Genomic DNA, 17,422 nt, shown 5'->3' on the forward strand with positions numbered 1-17,422 from the left:
ATAATTTAATAAAATGCCTGACAGCTAGCCATTGTTTATAATTTTTTTTATTTTTCTTGAAAAATAACACAATTAACATAAAGTGAAAAAAGCTTCTGAAAATAATTACAATGCTACAGGATTCCCGTTTTAATAATCTAAAAGAGGAAAAACACATTTACACAAAAGTATATTTTTATATACTTATATTCATTTTAAGGGATATGGCCAGGTAGCAGTCTGGAAGGAGACCTTTGATACAGAGCCATAACACTGAAAGGAAACAAAGAAATGAGCAAACCCCAGAACAAAATTATACATCTCTACAATGAATTTGACAAAGTCAAGTGAAAAGTAGATAATCACATTTTCATCCATGAAAATAAAAGGTGTATCAAAGAGGAGTGGGGGAGCAGTTTCATCTAGAATAGTTTTGCTCTAAATGTTGTCACTGTACAAAAACAAAGCAAGAGTTTGGAAATAATAGCACCTGAAGTCTAACTGTTGTTTGAAAATGCACCATTTATATGACACTGTATCCTTGGTTTACCCCCTACATTTAATGCAACCTGCCCTCTGTCAGGGTGAGGTCTTGTTGCCATGTTGATTGCCTACTCACAGTCTTTTAGCCTTCTTACACCCTCAGTGTCCATTTGTACTTAACAAGTAAGCCAGCAGACTACTGCTGCATCCAGTGACTTACGAAGCTGAACGTACAACCAGTATACACAGGACACTCCAGTAGCTTGTCTGAGGAGAAACTTCTTTCACCTTCAGTTGTCTTAAAAAAATCTCAACGCATGCCTGTTGTGCATAAAGCATAAATTATCAAACAACTAAATACTTTCTCCCTGACAAAAAATATCTACTTGAAGCACCCAAATGTAGCTGAAATAAAGTAAGTTCAAATGTGTAACACGATAAATAAGAATTTAGGGGGTATCAGCCAAACAGAACAAAGCAGATGCATCCCAAGGATGAAAGTCTAAGTCTTTGCTTATCTGTCTCAATGGAAGAGAACAGGAGTCACACCTGGTATATGCCCAAAAACGAGTTGAGGACTTTGTTATCCACAGGATGTCCAGTCTAGTACAGCTAATTAATTGCCCAGGTTTTCCCGCTCCCAACATGACAAAAAAATTTGCTTTTCCCATACAAAATGAAAAAGCAAATGCAAAAAAGCTCCTGAGTCTCTTTTTTTGTTACATGGAAAAAATGTATTGAAAAGAAGCATTGCTCCAGCTGTGACAACCCTTTCCCCAACACCAGTGAGTAAGCCCTCCCAGTTTAGACCCCACCCCTCCTTTTACGTGACACAGGTGCATGTCAGCTTCCCGTCCTCTCTGTCCTTTGTGTCTCACAGATTCACATCAGGATCCACTGTCCCTGCTTTTGCATCTTGATTTGCTTCTGCAGTGAGAGAATTCAGGCGCTTAGGATATCCGCTGGATCAGTTTTTCATCTGATAGGCAGTAAAGCGTGTTGACTGACAGCTCGGAGATGAAGGCCTCACAGGCCTTTCGGGAGACGCCTTTACAGCCTCGCAGGTCGAGCAGCGAGATGCAAGAGAGACGGCGGAGATACTTCAGACACGTGTCTGTTAGCTTACTGCAACCTGGGAGAATAAAACACACACACTTACATTCTGCTCAAGTAAGTCGTATGCGATGTGTGCATGCATGTTTTGTTTCTGAAAATGAGTGTGTTGCCCATTAGCTCTTTCCAACAATCTCTCACCTCCTAGGTTGAGTTCTGCGAGTGTGTTTCGGGTGGACGAGCCCACAGCAGTAAGCAGGTTGATGGAGTTGTCGGTGAGGCTGTTGCAGTGGGAAAGATCCAGTTTTGTTAAATGGGGCATATGACGGATGACCAGACGGAGAGTGGAGTCACTGATGTCCAGGCCTGCTAGTCGCAAACACTGCATGGTTCTCAACTGGCTGCGATTGTCACAGCCTGGACCAGAGGCATCATTGATCAAGAAAGGGGAAAGAAAACAAATGCAGAGAAGTTTGATAAGAAAAGGGTAAAACAGAAGTAAAGTAAGGAGAAAGTAGGGGAAAATAACACAAATTAATTTAATTACTGCATAAACTAAAAGCTGACTATATGCATATTTTCAGCCTGATTTCTTTGTTTCCTCACCTGGAGGGGTGACTAGATCCCTGATTTGAGAGTCTTTGACCCCGTCGGCATACCGCAGGTCTAGAGAACGGAGAAGAGGGCAACCGGAGGAGCAAAGAGCTGAAATAGACGACCAGGAGCAACCTGCCAGCATCAGATCCTTAAGCCCTGCAAAATGGATTTAAACAAAGCATTTAATGCCATAAATATGTTGGTATAAAAGAAATGTACTTTCTGATTGCATTAGCTTATATAATTCATTGTTTATTAAGGGTGTAGTATTTATTTACAAGCAGAATATTGGCCATTTCGAAATTTAATAAAATTCATGTTGAAGTAAGTGAGTGAGCGTCCGTGTGTGTGTGTGTGTGTGTGTGTGTGTGTGTGTGTGTGTGTGTGTGTGTGTGTGTGTGTGTGTGTGTGTGTGTGTGTGTGTGTGTGTGTGTGTGTGTGTGTGTGTGTGTGTGTGTGTGTGTGTGTGTGTGTGTGTGTGTGTGTGTACCAGGCAGGCGGCCAACAAGCCAGTTGAGCTGCTTTTTGGAGATGTTGGTCCAGGAGAGGTCAAGTGTGACTGGCTGTCTCTTTATGATACCTGTCAGGGCCTGAGGAGTAACGGTGCGCTTGATGCTCAGGTCAATCCGAGCCCAAAGCCGCTTGTCTAAACACCTGTGGACACAGAACATCAAGTATATCAACAGCACAGTCCGTCCTCTAGTTGTCTATTTTCACAGCAATGAGCCACTGACACTACACACTACTTTACATCAAATAAATCATTTAAAGTTAAGGACTGGGAGTTTGATTGCATATCAATAAATTCAAATCCAGTGTTCCATCTTTGCAATCTCCTTAATGTCACCTTTTAACAAGCAAAGGCATCTAGTCAAGAAATGTCTTGATTTCTTAATTACGAAAAAATACTACAGATTTCAGTACCAATGTATTTACAACCTGAAGATGTGATAAGCAGCAATAAAAAGGAATGGTTATTGAACATACTTGACACATTTCATTCACAGCTGTAGCCTGATGTATTTCACAGTCTACTTCAGGGTTTCTGCAGAAATCAGCCAGTCAAATTTAATGCTTTTTAAAGCCATTTTAAAGCTAAACTGTAAAAAATGTTAATGCCACGACCATGAACTCAACAAATTACACGGGTTTGTTTTTTGTAAAAGATGATTTTCATATAAACACTGTCCCTACGTCTTACCATTTCTGAATCCGGAAACCACCCACGGGCAGTAGTCATTCTCTAAAATCCATATTTTCTAGCCATTTTTGCTGGAATTTGCATTTCTCATTTCTCCACCCCCTGGTCCAGCCTGCCGGCCACTATAAAAGCATGCAGTTTTTGGCAATTGTATCCGACTGGCCGGAACAATTATCGCAATGCTTCAGCATGATCACTCAGATGCACATATCTGACAAATCACAGCCTATAATTATATATTTGTCAAACATTTTCCTTGAAAACTACAGAAAGAATTTTTAATGGCACTGAGAATCAAATGGAATAATTTTTAATGCCATTTAAGGCCTTAATTTTCGAAAAATCAACTTAATGACTATTAATGCTTTTTAATGTCCTGCAGAAACCCTGTACTTACTTAAAAAGACCAGATTGAGGGTTAATAAATTAATCAGATTAAAATCTTGTTATGATACAAAACAATCTGCTGGATAAATTTACTGGAGAACAGTCACCAGTCTGTTTAACTACAAAACACACAGTCCACTCAGATGTATAGTAGTACTTCACAGGGCAGAAGGGGCAGTCAGCTAAAAATGAGAATCCTGTTAGTACATTTTACATTTCACTTGTGACTGATGAGAAATTAAAGGCTCGATAAGAAATGTGTCAGCATCGGACCTTAACAAAAAAACACACCTGCTCAGAGGTCTTACCATTTGTACCAGTTCTTGCAGACGGCCATGCAGACGCAGAGATCTGCTCTACTTAGGTAACGGAAGACGGACACCCACACCTCCCTCTCACATCCCGGGCCACTCCCGACACTCTCCCTGTCTGCCTCACCCCCTCCTTCCTGCAGGGCAGACAGAGGGATGCGGAGATGAGGAAGCTCAGATGTTGAAGAAGAGGAAGCACCATTACTCAGTTTAGCCGGCCTGCTCAATCTTGTTCTTTTAGAGGCTTCGAGTCTTTCCGGGTGAGAAGCGCGGGAGTCGGTGTGTCCGCTGCGAGTGTGTGGTGGTGTGTGCCTATTTGAAAGTTGATCAGGACAGGGACCTCGATTTCTAATGGGGGGTCTGACAAGGGCTCTGGTCTGGTTGTGTATTGTGGAAGTGGCAGTTTGAGAGGCGATAGCCTCTAATTTGGGAACAATGGCTGATGGGTCTCGTTTGGCTCTGGTTGGCCTTTGGAGTGTCACTTTAACATATGAGCCATCTTTGTCCCTTGCTTGACTGTCCTGCTCCATCTCCTCCTCCTCATCCTCCTCTGCACCGTTTTGGTTGGCCACCTCGCTCCCTTCTTCCACTCTTTCTTTGGCTGCTTGTCCTCCCCGCCTCGACTGTGGCTGGTTTTCTTTATCCCCTCCCCTCCCTCTGTTCTGTACGCTCTCCTCTTCCTCCTCCTCGTCACTGCTGCTGCTGTTGGTGCTGCTGCTGCTGCTGTCCTCACTCTCCTCCTCTAACTCTCCATGGCTTCGACCACCTCTGATACCTCTTCCTGCTCCTCCTCCCCGCAGCCTCACACCTCTTCCCCTCCCTCTGCGAGGCTCTCCTTTGGGCTCAAGTACCAAACCAAGGGAAGACTGCTGCTCGAAGGATCCAGTCCCTCTTGGAGTGTTGTGATAAGGAGCGCCACTCGCCCAGGTAGAGCCCCGGCCTCTGCTCTGAGGTAGTCTGCTCGTTGGAGAGCGTAGCCGGGAGAGCATCTTGGAGCCCAGCAGCCTGGAAGAACGGTCTAGAGAAGACTGTTTCTATTTCAAAGAAAAAGGCAAGACGTATTTCAAAGATAAAATTCAGTGCAACAATAATATAAATGCCATATGCTGATTACCATCACATGTAGCACCTAAAGTTTAAAGTACGAAACAAGTTTCACAACTTAAAGCTGCATCACAAATACACTGATGATAAATACACTGTGCTCAATGCATTTATAAACCTCAATCTCATGGAAATGCAAATTTGCCAAACTAAGGTGCTTGGATGAAACAATGTCCTGGAATACTACTAGATATCTACTGTGGAATTCCTTAAATGCAGTACAGGATTATATCAGTAACAAGTTCAGTGCTTACTGTTAAGATTTTGCTCCGCTCCAGTTTTATCTGCAAAACACAGAAAAGGGGTCAAGAAATTAAATACATGTCAAATACATGCACAAAAGTTAAACACAGCCTCAGTTTTTATCTACTGTTTTAAGTCTGAGTGGGTGCCAATAATTGCTTTTGGCATCTGTCGAACCAGTTCCAGGATGACTAAAAGTTTCTTCAAGGTAATGCCAAGAATAAAGGATCCTGAGTGACTTAAACAGATCAAAATCAATGTATAAACTGAAAAAATAGGATGTTCTGTGTAGATATCATACAATAGTGCTGTCAGAATTTCAGAATAGATCTTTTTTTTAACATAATTGGACAAGCACATATACTGAATAGTTCAAAAACTTTAAATCAATACCCTTTTTCCCCCAACAGCCCAGCTAAAAACATTTTGTCACTACTTGCTGTGGGTCATTAAAAACACAGGAAAATTCAAAGTATCACCAATTTACCCTCTTTTTAAGTCTGAGCTCCAGTGCACTTGCTCTTTTGCGGTTCTGTTGATGCTGCAGTAGTAGTTTCTGGGAAGGTGGTGGTGCTGTGGGTCTGCCTGGGGATCTGCTACGTCTCCCTCGTCTTGTACCATCGGCCACACCGATACCTTCCCGGTATGCACGTTTGGACAGCGGCAAGGAGGTTGAGCTCTCTGACTCTTCACTTTCCTCATCACTGGAAGACTGATAAGCAGGTGTCATGTTAATTTGGGTATCAGCATTAACCAGAGGGCAACTGGAAGTCACTGATAAGGACATTTTGTGAGAAAAAAAGTGTCTTAGATGAACTGAGAACAGTAGCAGACAGAAAATGAAACTCTGCAAGGAGATTTGCATTTAGTACCTCTGATGCTGAGTCTTTGCCTTGGTAACATTTAGGACACTCCCAGCAGCTGGGCAAGTCCTGATTGATCTTCCCCTCACCAGGTTCCTGAAACAGAGAACAGTTATAATTCAGAATAGCAAACACGAAATCTGACCTACAAATGCAACATTGCAGCAGCAAACAACCAATGCAGTAACTGTGTAACGTATCACAATCTTCATGACACTGGAGGCAGACGCACCTTAATGCACTGACGATGGGTTATTTCAGAACAGACAGAGCACTCCATGAGGGAATAAGTGCTGGGATTTGATTCATCTGATTCCCCCTCTCCACATATTGCACATCGTGCTGTGTTCGGCAAGGCAGGCTGGAAGACAGACAAAATAATATGGACATTTTAGATGTAATTCTGATACAGATAATGGTCAGACAGAAATAGGCAGCAATATTGATGCTACATACACAAAACAGTAATGGCTATGATGTCTTACCGCTAGACACTGTCTCATGACGCAGCCTTTCTTCATACGTCCAGGCCCACCAAACTTCCTCATGTCATAGCAGTATTGGCAGTTGCCACACTCCTTCCTGCAGCAGGCAGAACAGCGCTTGCACCTCACTCGTCTGCGCCTCAAGGCAGAGATGGAAGATCGTTTGTTGGGCCTCTGACCCAGAGGCTTGTGGAGAGGAGGGGCCAAGCGAGGACGGTAAATAACAGGTGGAGGGGGTGTGGGTGGCTGGTACCACGATGGCTGTATAAAGTGACCGGCGGGAAAGGGGTAGAAAAAGACTGTTAGGATCCTGTGCCATAAATACATAACAGACATGAAGGACATAATCATTCAGAACAATTTACTTCAACAATACTGGTATTTACATACTGAAATTGAAGCTTTTATATATATATATATATATATATATATATATATATAAAAAATATATTCAATCTGACTAACAGAGTATTTTAAAAATCATACGGCAAGAAATTAAGTTAACTGACGCACTTATTCTAAAGGAGATGTATTTGCTTACAAACCGATATCATCTTATCTTTACAGGACTATGTTTACGTACTCCCAGATAACACATGCTAAAATTTGCTCCCTGCTCACCCTTTTAGGCCAGCTGACAATAGGCTCTCCAGTGTAGGCTAGCTTGTGGTTGTCACTGGCACGCTCCTTCAGAACAGCCTGGACAAAAAGTTGAGAGGGGAAGGAAGCAGCAAGACAAAAAAGTTAACTATCTGTTACAATAAAGTAACATTGGGAGTTCATTCTGAGTTTTGCATGAAGAATGTTGGCGACACCTACCCTCATGTCCTCAAGCAGAGCTGCAGCATTCCTAATGCCTGCAGGGACACATTTTTTGTGGGCTGGCAGCTCCTCCAGCTTCCCTATCAGGTTCCATAGTCCCTCCAGCTCAAAGGGGGTCAGCACATGCTGAGGTGTGATAACTTCAGCTGCCTGTTCTTCTTTGATTTCTTTAACTTCTTCCTTTTTTACCTTCACCTCCACAATTTCAGTGTCACTGTCAAATCCACTTGAGGTGCCATTCCCGGTGTGCTCACTAGTTTCAAGGTCAGCCCTGGTCAGCCCTGAAAAGAGAAAGTGGTTGAAACTCATGACAGTGTTCACAAATTCAACTGTCTGTGTGAAAAAGAAAAAAAAATAAGGAAAGAAAAGTTGCCTCCTGCTCCTGTTCATTCTTACCTATGCCAAGAGAGTATTTTTGGAACTCAGGAGTGAGGTGGGAGATATTGGTCAGACAGTAGAGGTATCTCTCCAGGACATACCAGCACATCTCATAGTAAAATGGGTAACGGAACTTTGCTGGCACCTAGAGGAGAAGCACAAAAAAGATAAGACTGCTTAATAATAATGGCACTGCTGTTGAAAGGATATATTGTGTCTGCAATTTATGGTTTTCTACATAAATACATGTGTTCCTGCTTCTAAAGCAGCTCTTCTCCATAAGAAGCATGTGTCAAAACTTGCACAGGAAGAAGTGGTGTTAATATGGTGTGAGCCCAGTTGCAGGTTAAAGACCTGTCCATGTCTTTTATCGCAACCTAAAGAAGAGCAATCATAGTGCCTGAAAATTGTGTGTCAAGGACAACTAAACTCGTGTTATAGCCAAATTAAAACACACACACAAAAACACAGAGCTGTCTCCAAAGGACTGGCATATTTTCCGGAAATGGCATGATTTTGTGTTCCTCCATAACAGCGAATTTATGGCTTTTGGCAGGGTCCATTTGATGTAAATGTCATTATCTGCGAGGGTCCAAAGGCGGCCCAATTACTGTGACTGTGCAGACCGTCGCCAGTGCAAGCGTAAAGACTAAGCACGTGCCATGAAAAGAAGCAGTGTTTAAAACAAATGTTTGATCTGAGGAAAGACTGTATGAGAAGATGCTTGGTCATCCACTATTTAACAATGTATTATTAAAAGAGTTATAATTAAAGTAGTTGCAGCTGGACTTCAAAGGAACTTTGTTTATACATGTTTTCATCAAAGGAGCCCAAAGTATGATTTCAAGTATGACTAGAGCAGCGTCCACAGTCCGTCAAATGGCCTGAGCACACGGATGTGGAAACCATAAATTGGTCTTTAGTCTGACTCAAGAGTCCAGCTGTTACACCAAAGAAATGGAAGACATACATGCTATCAGGGTTATTTAAACTTCGTTATCCTAGGAGCTTCAGAAAAAAGCAACTGGACCTTTCTCTCAAGTTCTTGAAGACATTTCACTTCTCATCCAAGAGGGTTCTTCAGTTATAACTGTCTGATGAGGGGTGTCAGATGTGCATAGTCACCCCCAGCTCCAAGGCTAACAGTCCATTGATGTCCCTGGACTAGTAATCTCTAAACAGAGGAGGGAGTCTACAACACCAGTTATCAAGCACCTGTAAGGCATTACTGAGATCTCTTTCCAGAAAGTTTCACCAGCATTAACATCTTGAGTACTGACCTGGCAGCTTCATGTTCATTGTTGTGTGAACTGGCTGCTTCACAACTAATATCAATGTTGTTGGGATTCATGGTTTAACAACCATTTACATCTTGAGACCTGTGAGTCCTTAGCCATCAACGGGCTATTAGTCATGTGAGCTGGAGGTGACTATACACATCTAAAAACTCCTTATCAGTCAGTTAGACCTGAAGAAGTCTCTTGGATGATAAAGAGAAGTGCAGCTGCTTTTTGCTGAAACTCCTATGATGGCAATAGCAGACAATCTAAAAAAATTCTTTGCATCACTCAACTGTGATTAATTCAGTCACAGATGAATGTGACTCTGTTTTCAGTGCTCCAACAACTCCTAGTCTCATGTTAAGTAAAATAAAAATAATTCTAACAGGTTCTACTCCGTGAGGTTCACATTTCTTAAATATGAGAAAAAAAAGAGAGCATTGGAACTGGTTATGCATTGGTATTATGATAGAGGGGAAAAAAGCTTTTGTGTGGGTTAGACATTCATAAAGTTAAAAGTCACATTTTTGAGGAATATTTCTGTCAACAGTCTTCAAATTGTGAGTAATTCCACACGATATGGAATTTTGTTTTGCATAGACACAAAATCTGAAACAATCATCAGTGTGTGTCAGGTCGGCGGTTGTACAAAAACAGCAGTAAGAAAAAATGTTGATCGTGACTGTAAGGTGTTGCTTACCCGTGTACGATCCTCAATGTTGTAGATGTTGAGCTGCATAGGGATGTTAAAGCTGTGAAGGAAATTCCCCCCAAACACCAGTGTGTCCTCCGGCGTGTACACAGCATGGATCCACCCTGCAACATATGACACACAGGATGTTAGAGGAATATATTGACTGGAAGAGTTTACAGGAAAGAGTGTTTGAATGTAACACTGCTGTATTAAAGAAACAGACCTGATGGTATTATAAAGGTGTTTCCCTGCTTGAGCTCTATCCTCTGACAGTCATGACACTTGTCCCCCAAGAAGATGTCTCCCTGTTTTCCTGATAAAACCCAGTTCTCATACATCTCCAGGTTTTGTGGCGTGGGTGGAATCAGCCAGAACACCTGCAGGTAAATTATCATGAATACAGTGTGAGTTTTACAAATACATGCAGTACAAGCCTTATTTAGTCTGCCATTAGTACAGGCTGCTGTAGTGAGCACTGCATCTGATCAGACAGCTCTGATACTAAATTAAAACATCACCGCTGTTTTATACTGATTTAGACTGACAAATAAAAGATTTAACTCAAATGTATCATTTGCATATTTTAGATTTACCTATGCAAGTCAAGCTGTAGCTAGAAAACAGCGGGTTTACATCGACTCAAGGTCTGACAAACCCAGAAACCCATACATAAACATTTTTACTCATCAGAATGATTATTCTCTTCATGACTAGCTATTTTCCATGTAATTGTATCATGAATAATAATACAGTCAGAGGGAAGAGATACGTCTGATATCGCTCAAAGATGAACACATTTAAACTGTCTGTTGTCATCTCTATTCCATCACAGGTAAACCTGAAAACTGTCATGCATTGAAAGTACTATTGTATGTGACATAATTGCATAGTTTATACTTTCGCTAAAACACCTGGGCTAACATCTGAAAGTACATCTTTGAAAAAGTAAGATGGTAGCCTAGCCGCGCTAGACCCATGCTCTGAAGACACAAGGGTCAAGGCACGCTCGACAGGGAGGGAGGCGGGCTAAAAGGTTGTCTATCAAATCCCTCTGCAGCAATTGGGTAGGTATACAACCAATCAGCGCAACGAATAGGCTCCTAGAGCGCCGGAAATCAGAGGATGCGGGAGTTCGGTGAAGCCTTATTTATACAGTCAATGGGTGAAGCTCAAGTATATTACAGACATGTTAACAGAAAGATTATTCAGAGTCGGTGCTAATGGAGCTCAACGACTGTTGTCGTTTTTGTTGTCGACCCAGGCAGAGAATTAAATTCGTTGCCGTGGGTTGTCTAACGCGGCTAGGCTAGTAAGATGGAGCATTGGCCAAAGACCACATGTATGGTAGATTTATTCTGACAACAGGACTGAAATAAATGGTTGTTCCTTGTTTTTCAAGCTCGTAATGGCCAGATGGAAACTGGCCATTCCAAGCCCCCAAATCTTAAAACCTACGGTTCCTGTGTGGCGTAACACTGACCTTTCCTCCTCGCAGAATGTGGTACCAGACAGAAGTGCCTCCAAAGTCAATGTGGAAATCTGTGAAGCAGCCTTGCACACTCATGAGACAGTACCTGATACAGGTGGGGATGAAGGGAAAATAAAATGTATTTTTTTAGATAAAAACAAAATACAGAAATTGAAAGAAAAACAAGCAAGCAACAAGAGACTTTGGAGAGCATATAGATGATGGGATCGACATTGAATCTTAATTATTGCACAGCAAATGTTATATGTTACTGAGGTGTCTCATTTACTCACTTCTGTACTTTAGGATAATGCATGTCTATAATGGCATTCGTGGAGTCCCTCTGTCTCTCCTTGAGATGACGGGGCCACATGTTGTCCACCCAGTCAATAAGATCCACCTGGTTAAAACACACACAACACAGGAGAATCACTGATAACTTACAACACTTTCTGTATGTAGACAAAACGTGCCAATGCTCTACAGCCATCACAGCAGCAAACACATAATCAAGATTACAAGCTGATCTTTCTGCATTACACAAAAGAGGATTTTCTGGTTATTCACTTGTTTGTCACTGACATGTTTTGTAACAAGTAGTGGTGTCCATTAAAGTCCCAAAAGGACATCATCTACATGCACATATAGGTTGCTGTAAAACCCCTTAAGTGTGTAATTGCTGGCATTCTCACCGAAGCTGGGCGTTTGACCAGATTCTCCAGCCTTGTGTGGCTGAACTCGAGGCTGATGACATTGTAGAGTTTTTCTCTTTCTGATGGTGGAGTCTCATAGTAGCGTCGCCACTGAGCCATTGACATCTCAATTCCCTTCTGGGTGTTTACGTCCATAACATCTACAATGCGTCGACTACCTGTAAGAGAATTAGAAAGTGTTTAAAAACTGAGATCACTGTATAAAATCTACAGCGCAGTTTCAACGGTCCACCTGTCCAAATAGCCAATATTTCTAATCAATATTCCTGGCAGCAGTAGACTGAGACAGATACAAATTTCTGATATCTGGCAGTTAAAAAAAAGATAACATATCAGCTGGTATAAACTATATTTAATATAAAACACATTCACAAAATGTCCTGGCACAGTTAATTTAGATTTGTTGGATTTTTTGTGCTCTGGACAAAATTTGTAATGTTGACACTGTTTCTAAATGACCATAGACTTAGTTTAATTTGTGTAATGCAATTCCTTCTTAATAATCAACTGGTGAAGTCTCCAATACTGTCAACATGCCAGCCGGTCCAACTGAGTTACATGGTCCAACTCTACCAGTAGCACAGTTGGCATTTTACATTTTGTGTACAAACAGTAAAGCTATTTAATCTGAAAGGGCATAAAAGATAGCCTAGCCATGCTACACCCATGTTTCTGACGGCACAAGGGTCTAGGAAGCTCGACAGGGAGGGAGGCGGGCTAAAAGGTTGTCTATCAAATCCCTCTGCAGCAATTGGGTAAGTATATAACCAATCAACGCAACGAATAGGCTGACGTAGTTCCGAGAGCACCGGCGGCGGATTGTGGCTAAGTCCCATTAGCTTCCCAACCAGCGGAGCCACGGATCCAACTGGTATATTAAGGATTTGCCATATCCCATCGGCATAAGTCAAAATAAGTCTTTCTTCTCAATGAAACACTTAAGTGCCGTCCTTTGTTTATCTTTCAAGTTGAATTTTAGCTTCAAATCTTTAAGAGCTGTGGCCAAAGCCGAGTCGAACGATAACTGTTTATTGCGCGCTGGTTGTTTCTGTCAGAATCGTCGCGCCTCTGTCGTCACTTCGTTACGCCCGCCTTCTGACTCTACACTTCATGGTGATTGGTCTGGTCAGTTTTAGGAGAATCCAGCCTCGAGCCTTATGGAGGGTAACTAGACCCACCCTGGCAGAGAATTAAATTCGTTGCCGTGGGTTATCTAGCGCGGCTAGGCTACATAAAAGAGGGACTTACCAACAAACAACTTGACATCACTCACACTAAAGTCGGGGTCTGGCATTCTGCAAGAGAGAAGTTGTTCTTTGTAATTTTTTACTTTTCGTTTTTTGTACATACACATTCAAACATGTTTTCTGTCATGAATATAAAACTAAAGAAACGTACTGCTGACACTGAAACGATAAAGTGTTCTTAGATAAAACAAAAAAAAGTAAACAGTTTCTTACTGTATGCCAAGGCCCTCCGCTGTCTCAAAGATAATGGGATCCCTGAGCCCTTCCCTCTGTATGTATTCAAAAGTAAAATCTAGACAAAGGCACACATAATGACACAGACAGTTAGAAACAAAACACAACTTTGGTAGACAACTTCAACAAAGCACAGAGGAAACACAGCTCGCCTTACTGTACATGGCACTGTCAGGTATAGATTTGTTGAAATTATATTCCAGAAATCTCTTAATTGATGCACTGAAATCTCACCTTTACCATCCATATGTTTGACTAAGTCAGAGCCAAACCTCCCACATTCCAACTTCTCATCCAGGTCAAACATTCGTTTCCCTTCAATTTCATCATCTGAAATTCCATCATCCTGGTAGCGGCGCCGCGTCCCTGTACGCTGAACACATAAGAAGGTTTTTAGAGAACTTCTACATCAGACATGAGCAATATGATATTTAACCAGCAGGGAGAAAGACTGGATGTTTTACTGCACTGATCGTATAATAAATTCAGTTTTAGCAGCTTCTCAGACAGACAGCAATGCTCATGTCACAGGCACAACAGAAAACAAACTTTAGGGATATACTTGGCAAGAAAACACATTAAAGCTCTAAATTCTATAAGGAGTGCTCAAATTCACAATTGAGGAAAAAAAACAAGCATCATCGGTCATTTTTTGCAGAATTAGCCCACAAAGACCTGAACTTTATACACAACCGAGGATTTTAATTTAATATATGCAAACGCAAAAAAATCAAGAACCCTTTGCATGCATTCTAAATGTATTTTTAAAATGTTGTTTCAGGAGTCTAATTGCAAAGACAGCAGGCAACATCGATGGGAGATGTCCGGTATATCTCAAGAGTTAAATGGACTAAATCTGCCATCAGAAAAAAAATGAATGCTTTCACTTTAGACATAGATATAAATCACAATAAATCAAGCCAAGCTGATCAGTCTGCTCGCAATCAAATAAGTACATGTGGGGAAACAAACAATACAGCATTACAATAGCAAAGGGGGTTAATCTTCTACACATTGCCCCCCGCCCCCTTTTAAACCCTGCTTCCAGCCATTCACCCTATGCAGCAGACAGATGGATAAAGCACAACACCCCTGCCCTCACATCACCCCACCCCCATTCCTTTATCATTAATGTAGTAATACCTAAACTGTAATGCGCCTTACTTTTCTAACTTGGAACTGCACTGTACCCTTTAATTTGCAACCAAGACCATTTAACATTATTGAAGAAGCCAATTATGTTGCTTTTATATGAAGTAATAAAGCCTGTAATTAGATTTTATGAAGCACAAATACAACCACTTAATGTACGCTTTAATGAAGTTTTGGGAAGTCCCTTGAATTAGCCAATAAACAATGGCAGAATACCTTTATTACATATATATTTTAAATAGATTTTTTTGATTACCCGCCCCTCAAATCACTAGTTTCAATAGTGTTCTGAGTGCACACTGTAGTTTGAGAGTTTTATTACTTTACAGCAAGGAAGAAACGATTGAAAGGAGGTGAAGCAAGGTCACAGTACAAATGCTGTCATCTTAGACAGTGGACTTGACCCTCTCTTGAACCCAGTCTTTAGACGGGTTCATTGCCGTTATTATTGTTGCACACAAAACAGAGAGAACCACTGCCGTGACACAATGTGCTAAACAGAAAGCGGGCCTTTCCAGTCAAACACGACAATTTACATTAACCACACCGCTTCGTGCTCATTAAAAGGCGAACACACGGATGAAAAATCCACCTCAGTTGCACTGTAAACATAAAACAAGTGGTTCGTGGAGGTAACAGTTTGGTTAAGTTACTTACCAGGCGTTTGCTATATCGCGTATGAGGATCCTCCATATTCTCTGGAAGGGAAGCAAAGTTTCGCGTTAAGTTGCACTAATCAATTACCCAGTGACTACTGAAATGCTTCGGAGCGTTTTAAATCCTGTCGGACAGAAACACACCTCTCTTAGAGCACAGCCTAGCGAAATAGCCCAGCTAACGTTAGCCAACAGTGTTGCTTTAGCCATCAAGCTAAGGTTAGCATCACACACAAAATTACAGACATTTACGTTGCTCCGGCGTCATTGTACCAAGACAAGTGCCCATAAGAGCGACTGTATTTTAACAGGAACATTCACGACCAGTGTGTCTATTCAGTAACGGAATTATACGGCTACTGTAAACTAGCTCGGTTCACAATCCCTTTCATGAGTCGTCGGCTATCGTTGATGCTAGCTAGCTAGCTGACGTTAGCTTGTATACGGCAGTTGTAAGCTTCTTTATCGTTACCTCTGCGTTTTAACTCCTTCTAGGTGTAGTTGTCAAAGTAATGTTCCCCAACTACAGCGTCTGAAGCCTCTCAGTAAAGTTTCTCCCCATGTTATGTGATAACAGCTGTGTATACTGTTATGTTTATTATTGTGCGATAAAGTTAGAAGGATTCGACGCTCCGAGCCGCCATTTTCAGCTGGTCTGAAAACACACACACATACACACAAACCGAAAAAAAGGAAAAAGCCAGCGACCCACCCCCACTTACTCTACTGCTCCGGAAAATCAGCATACAGCCACTCTCATTGGACACATCATGTGCTATTTAAACAAGATTAGAATACATTAACATAAAAGTGCACTTGGTTTGTCTTGCCCCGTATGACGGCTGAATGTTTGGTTCTTCGTCTTCATTAATATCAATTTAATTAGTGCAAGAAATATTCATATCATCTAAATAGTAAAATCCCCCACAGCATATACGATCAAAACATTAATTCTACTGAAGTACAAATATATTTGCAGTAAAATTAATCACAACTACTTATTATGCAGATGCATCTATGTTGTATCTGCATTACAACAGTATTTTATGTTGAAATAATTTAGTAGGAACACTTAAGTAGAGTACAGCTATGTTAGAATTATACTGTAGTGCAGTACTAGTGCATTTCTTCTTATTCTTACACAATGCCGTTTAATTTCATTTAGTTAATTTTTTTGTACTGACTTTTTGCTCTTTTGTTGTAGACTTATAACACAAAGAGCATTGTTGTTTAACAGTGACAATAAAGAGCTATTCTATTCTATTCTAAACACTTAGAGCTAAATTTGAATATTTTGCTTCACCTCTGTGGAAGCATATTGTTTAAATATAATACAGAACTACTGTACTGTACAATACAGCATCCCTGTATTGTAAAAGTAATGTAATACCAATTAATCAACCTTGATTTGCTTAGTACATTTAATAAAATAGATTAAATACATAAAACGTAGTTCAAAGTGCTTTAAGAGTGACTGACAGATCTATCTGTGCCCTCTTAATTTTGTTCCCCTGAAGGTCTTCTGAGGGTTTCAGAAAATAATCTGCAGGGAGTGTTTCACAAAAGGCTTTTACAAAATAAATTTAAGTTCAGAATCAGAATCAAAATCAGAATCACTTTTATTTGCCAACTATGTGAGCACATACAAGGAATTTGACTCCGGTATTTTACAGTACCCTCTTGTACTAGACAAATAGAAAATTAAATAATAAACATAAATTATGAAACAAAAAATATAAAAAATACTAACATAACTTTAACATTACGTAATAAGAAAAATTAACATAACGTAACGTAACGTAACGTAACGTAACGTAACGTAACGTAACGTAACATAACATAACATAACATAACATAACATAACATAACATAACATAACAACATAAAATAACTTGGTTTAAAGTGATCAGTGTAAAAGTTGTAGGGAAAGTTCCCTGAATGTCTCCTGAAAAACTGAAAAAGATTAACCATCTTATGTTTTGTTCCCTGAATGTTCAGCAAAAAAAACATCAAGAAACCTTGAGAGATAATGCAGACCAATATAACAGAATAACAGAATATATATTTGATGG

General features: G+C 40.8%; 1 protein-coding gene and 1 long non-coding RNA gene across 2 annotated transcripts; one reads left to right on the forward strand and one right to left on the reverse strand.

Annotated features, from left to right (window-relative positions):
- Positions 1–29: 29 nt before the first annotated feature.
- On the reverse strand, positions 30–16,032 carry kdm2ab (lysine (K)-specific demethylase 2Ab). Its single transcript, XM_051954740.1, has 23 exons — positions 15,823–16,032; positions 15,352–15,392; positions 13,777–13,915; positions 13,522–13,600; positions 13,310–13,356; positions 12,041–12,219; positions 11,642–11,748; positions 11,361–11,454; positions 10,104–10,257; positions 9,887–10,002; positions 7,925–8,051; positions 7,526–7,809; positions 7,328–7,405; positions 6,707–6,967; positions 6,454–6,582; positions 6,231–6,317; positions 5,846–6,070; positions 5,370–5,399; positions 4,009–5,045; positions 2,603–2,766; positions 2,122–2,268; positions 1,717–1,932; positions 30–1,594 (listed from the first exon to the last, which is right to left on the reverse strand). Exons 2-23 carry the CDS (start codon positions 15,385–15,387, stop codon positions 1,413–1,415), a joined length of 3,918 nt encoding a protein of 1,305 aa, XP_051810700.1. The 5' UTR covers positions 15,388–15,392; positions 15,823–16,032; the 3' UTR covers positions 30–1,412.
- On the forward strand, positions 1,509–2,440 carry LOC127535847 (uncharacterized). The gene is made up of 2 exons (XR_007944724.1): positions 1,509–1,632; positions 1,724–2,440. It is a non-coding gene; the product is annotated as an uncharacterized LOC127535847 (long non-coding RNA).
- Positions 16,033–17,422: the final 1,390 nt, after the last annotated feature.

Source organism: Acanthochromis polyacanthus, chromosome 10, assembly GCF_021347895.1.
Source record: "Acanthochromis polyacanthus isolate Apoly-LR-REF ecotype Palm Island chromosome 10, KAUST_Apoly_ChrSc, whole genome shotgun sequence".
NCBI classification, from domain to species: domain Eukaryota; kingdom Metazoa; phylum Chordata; class Actinopteri; family Pomacentridae; genus Acanthochromis; species Acanthochromis polyacanthus.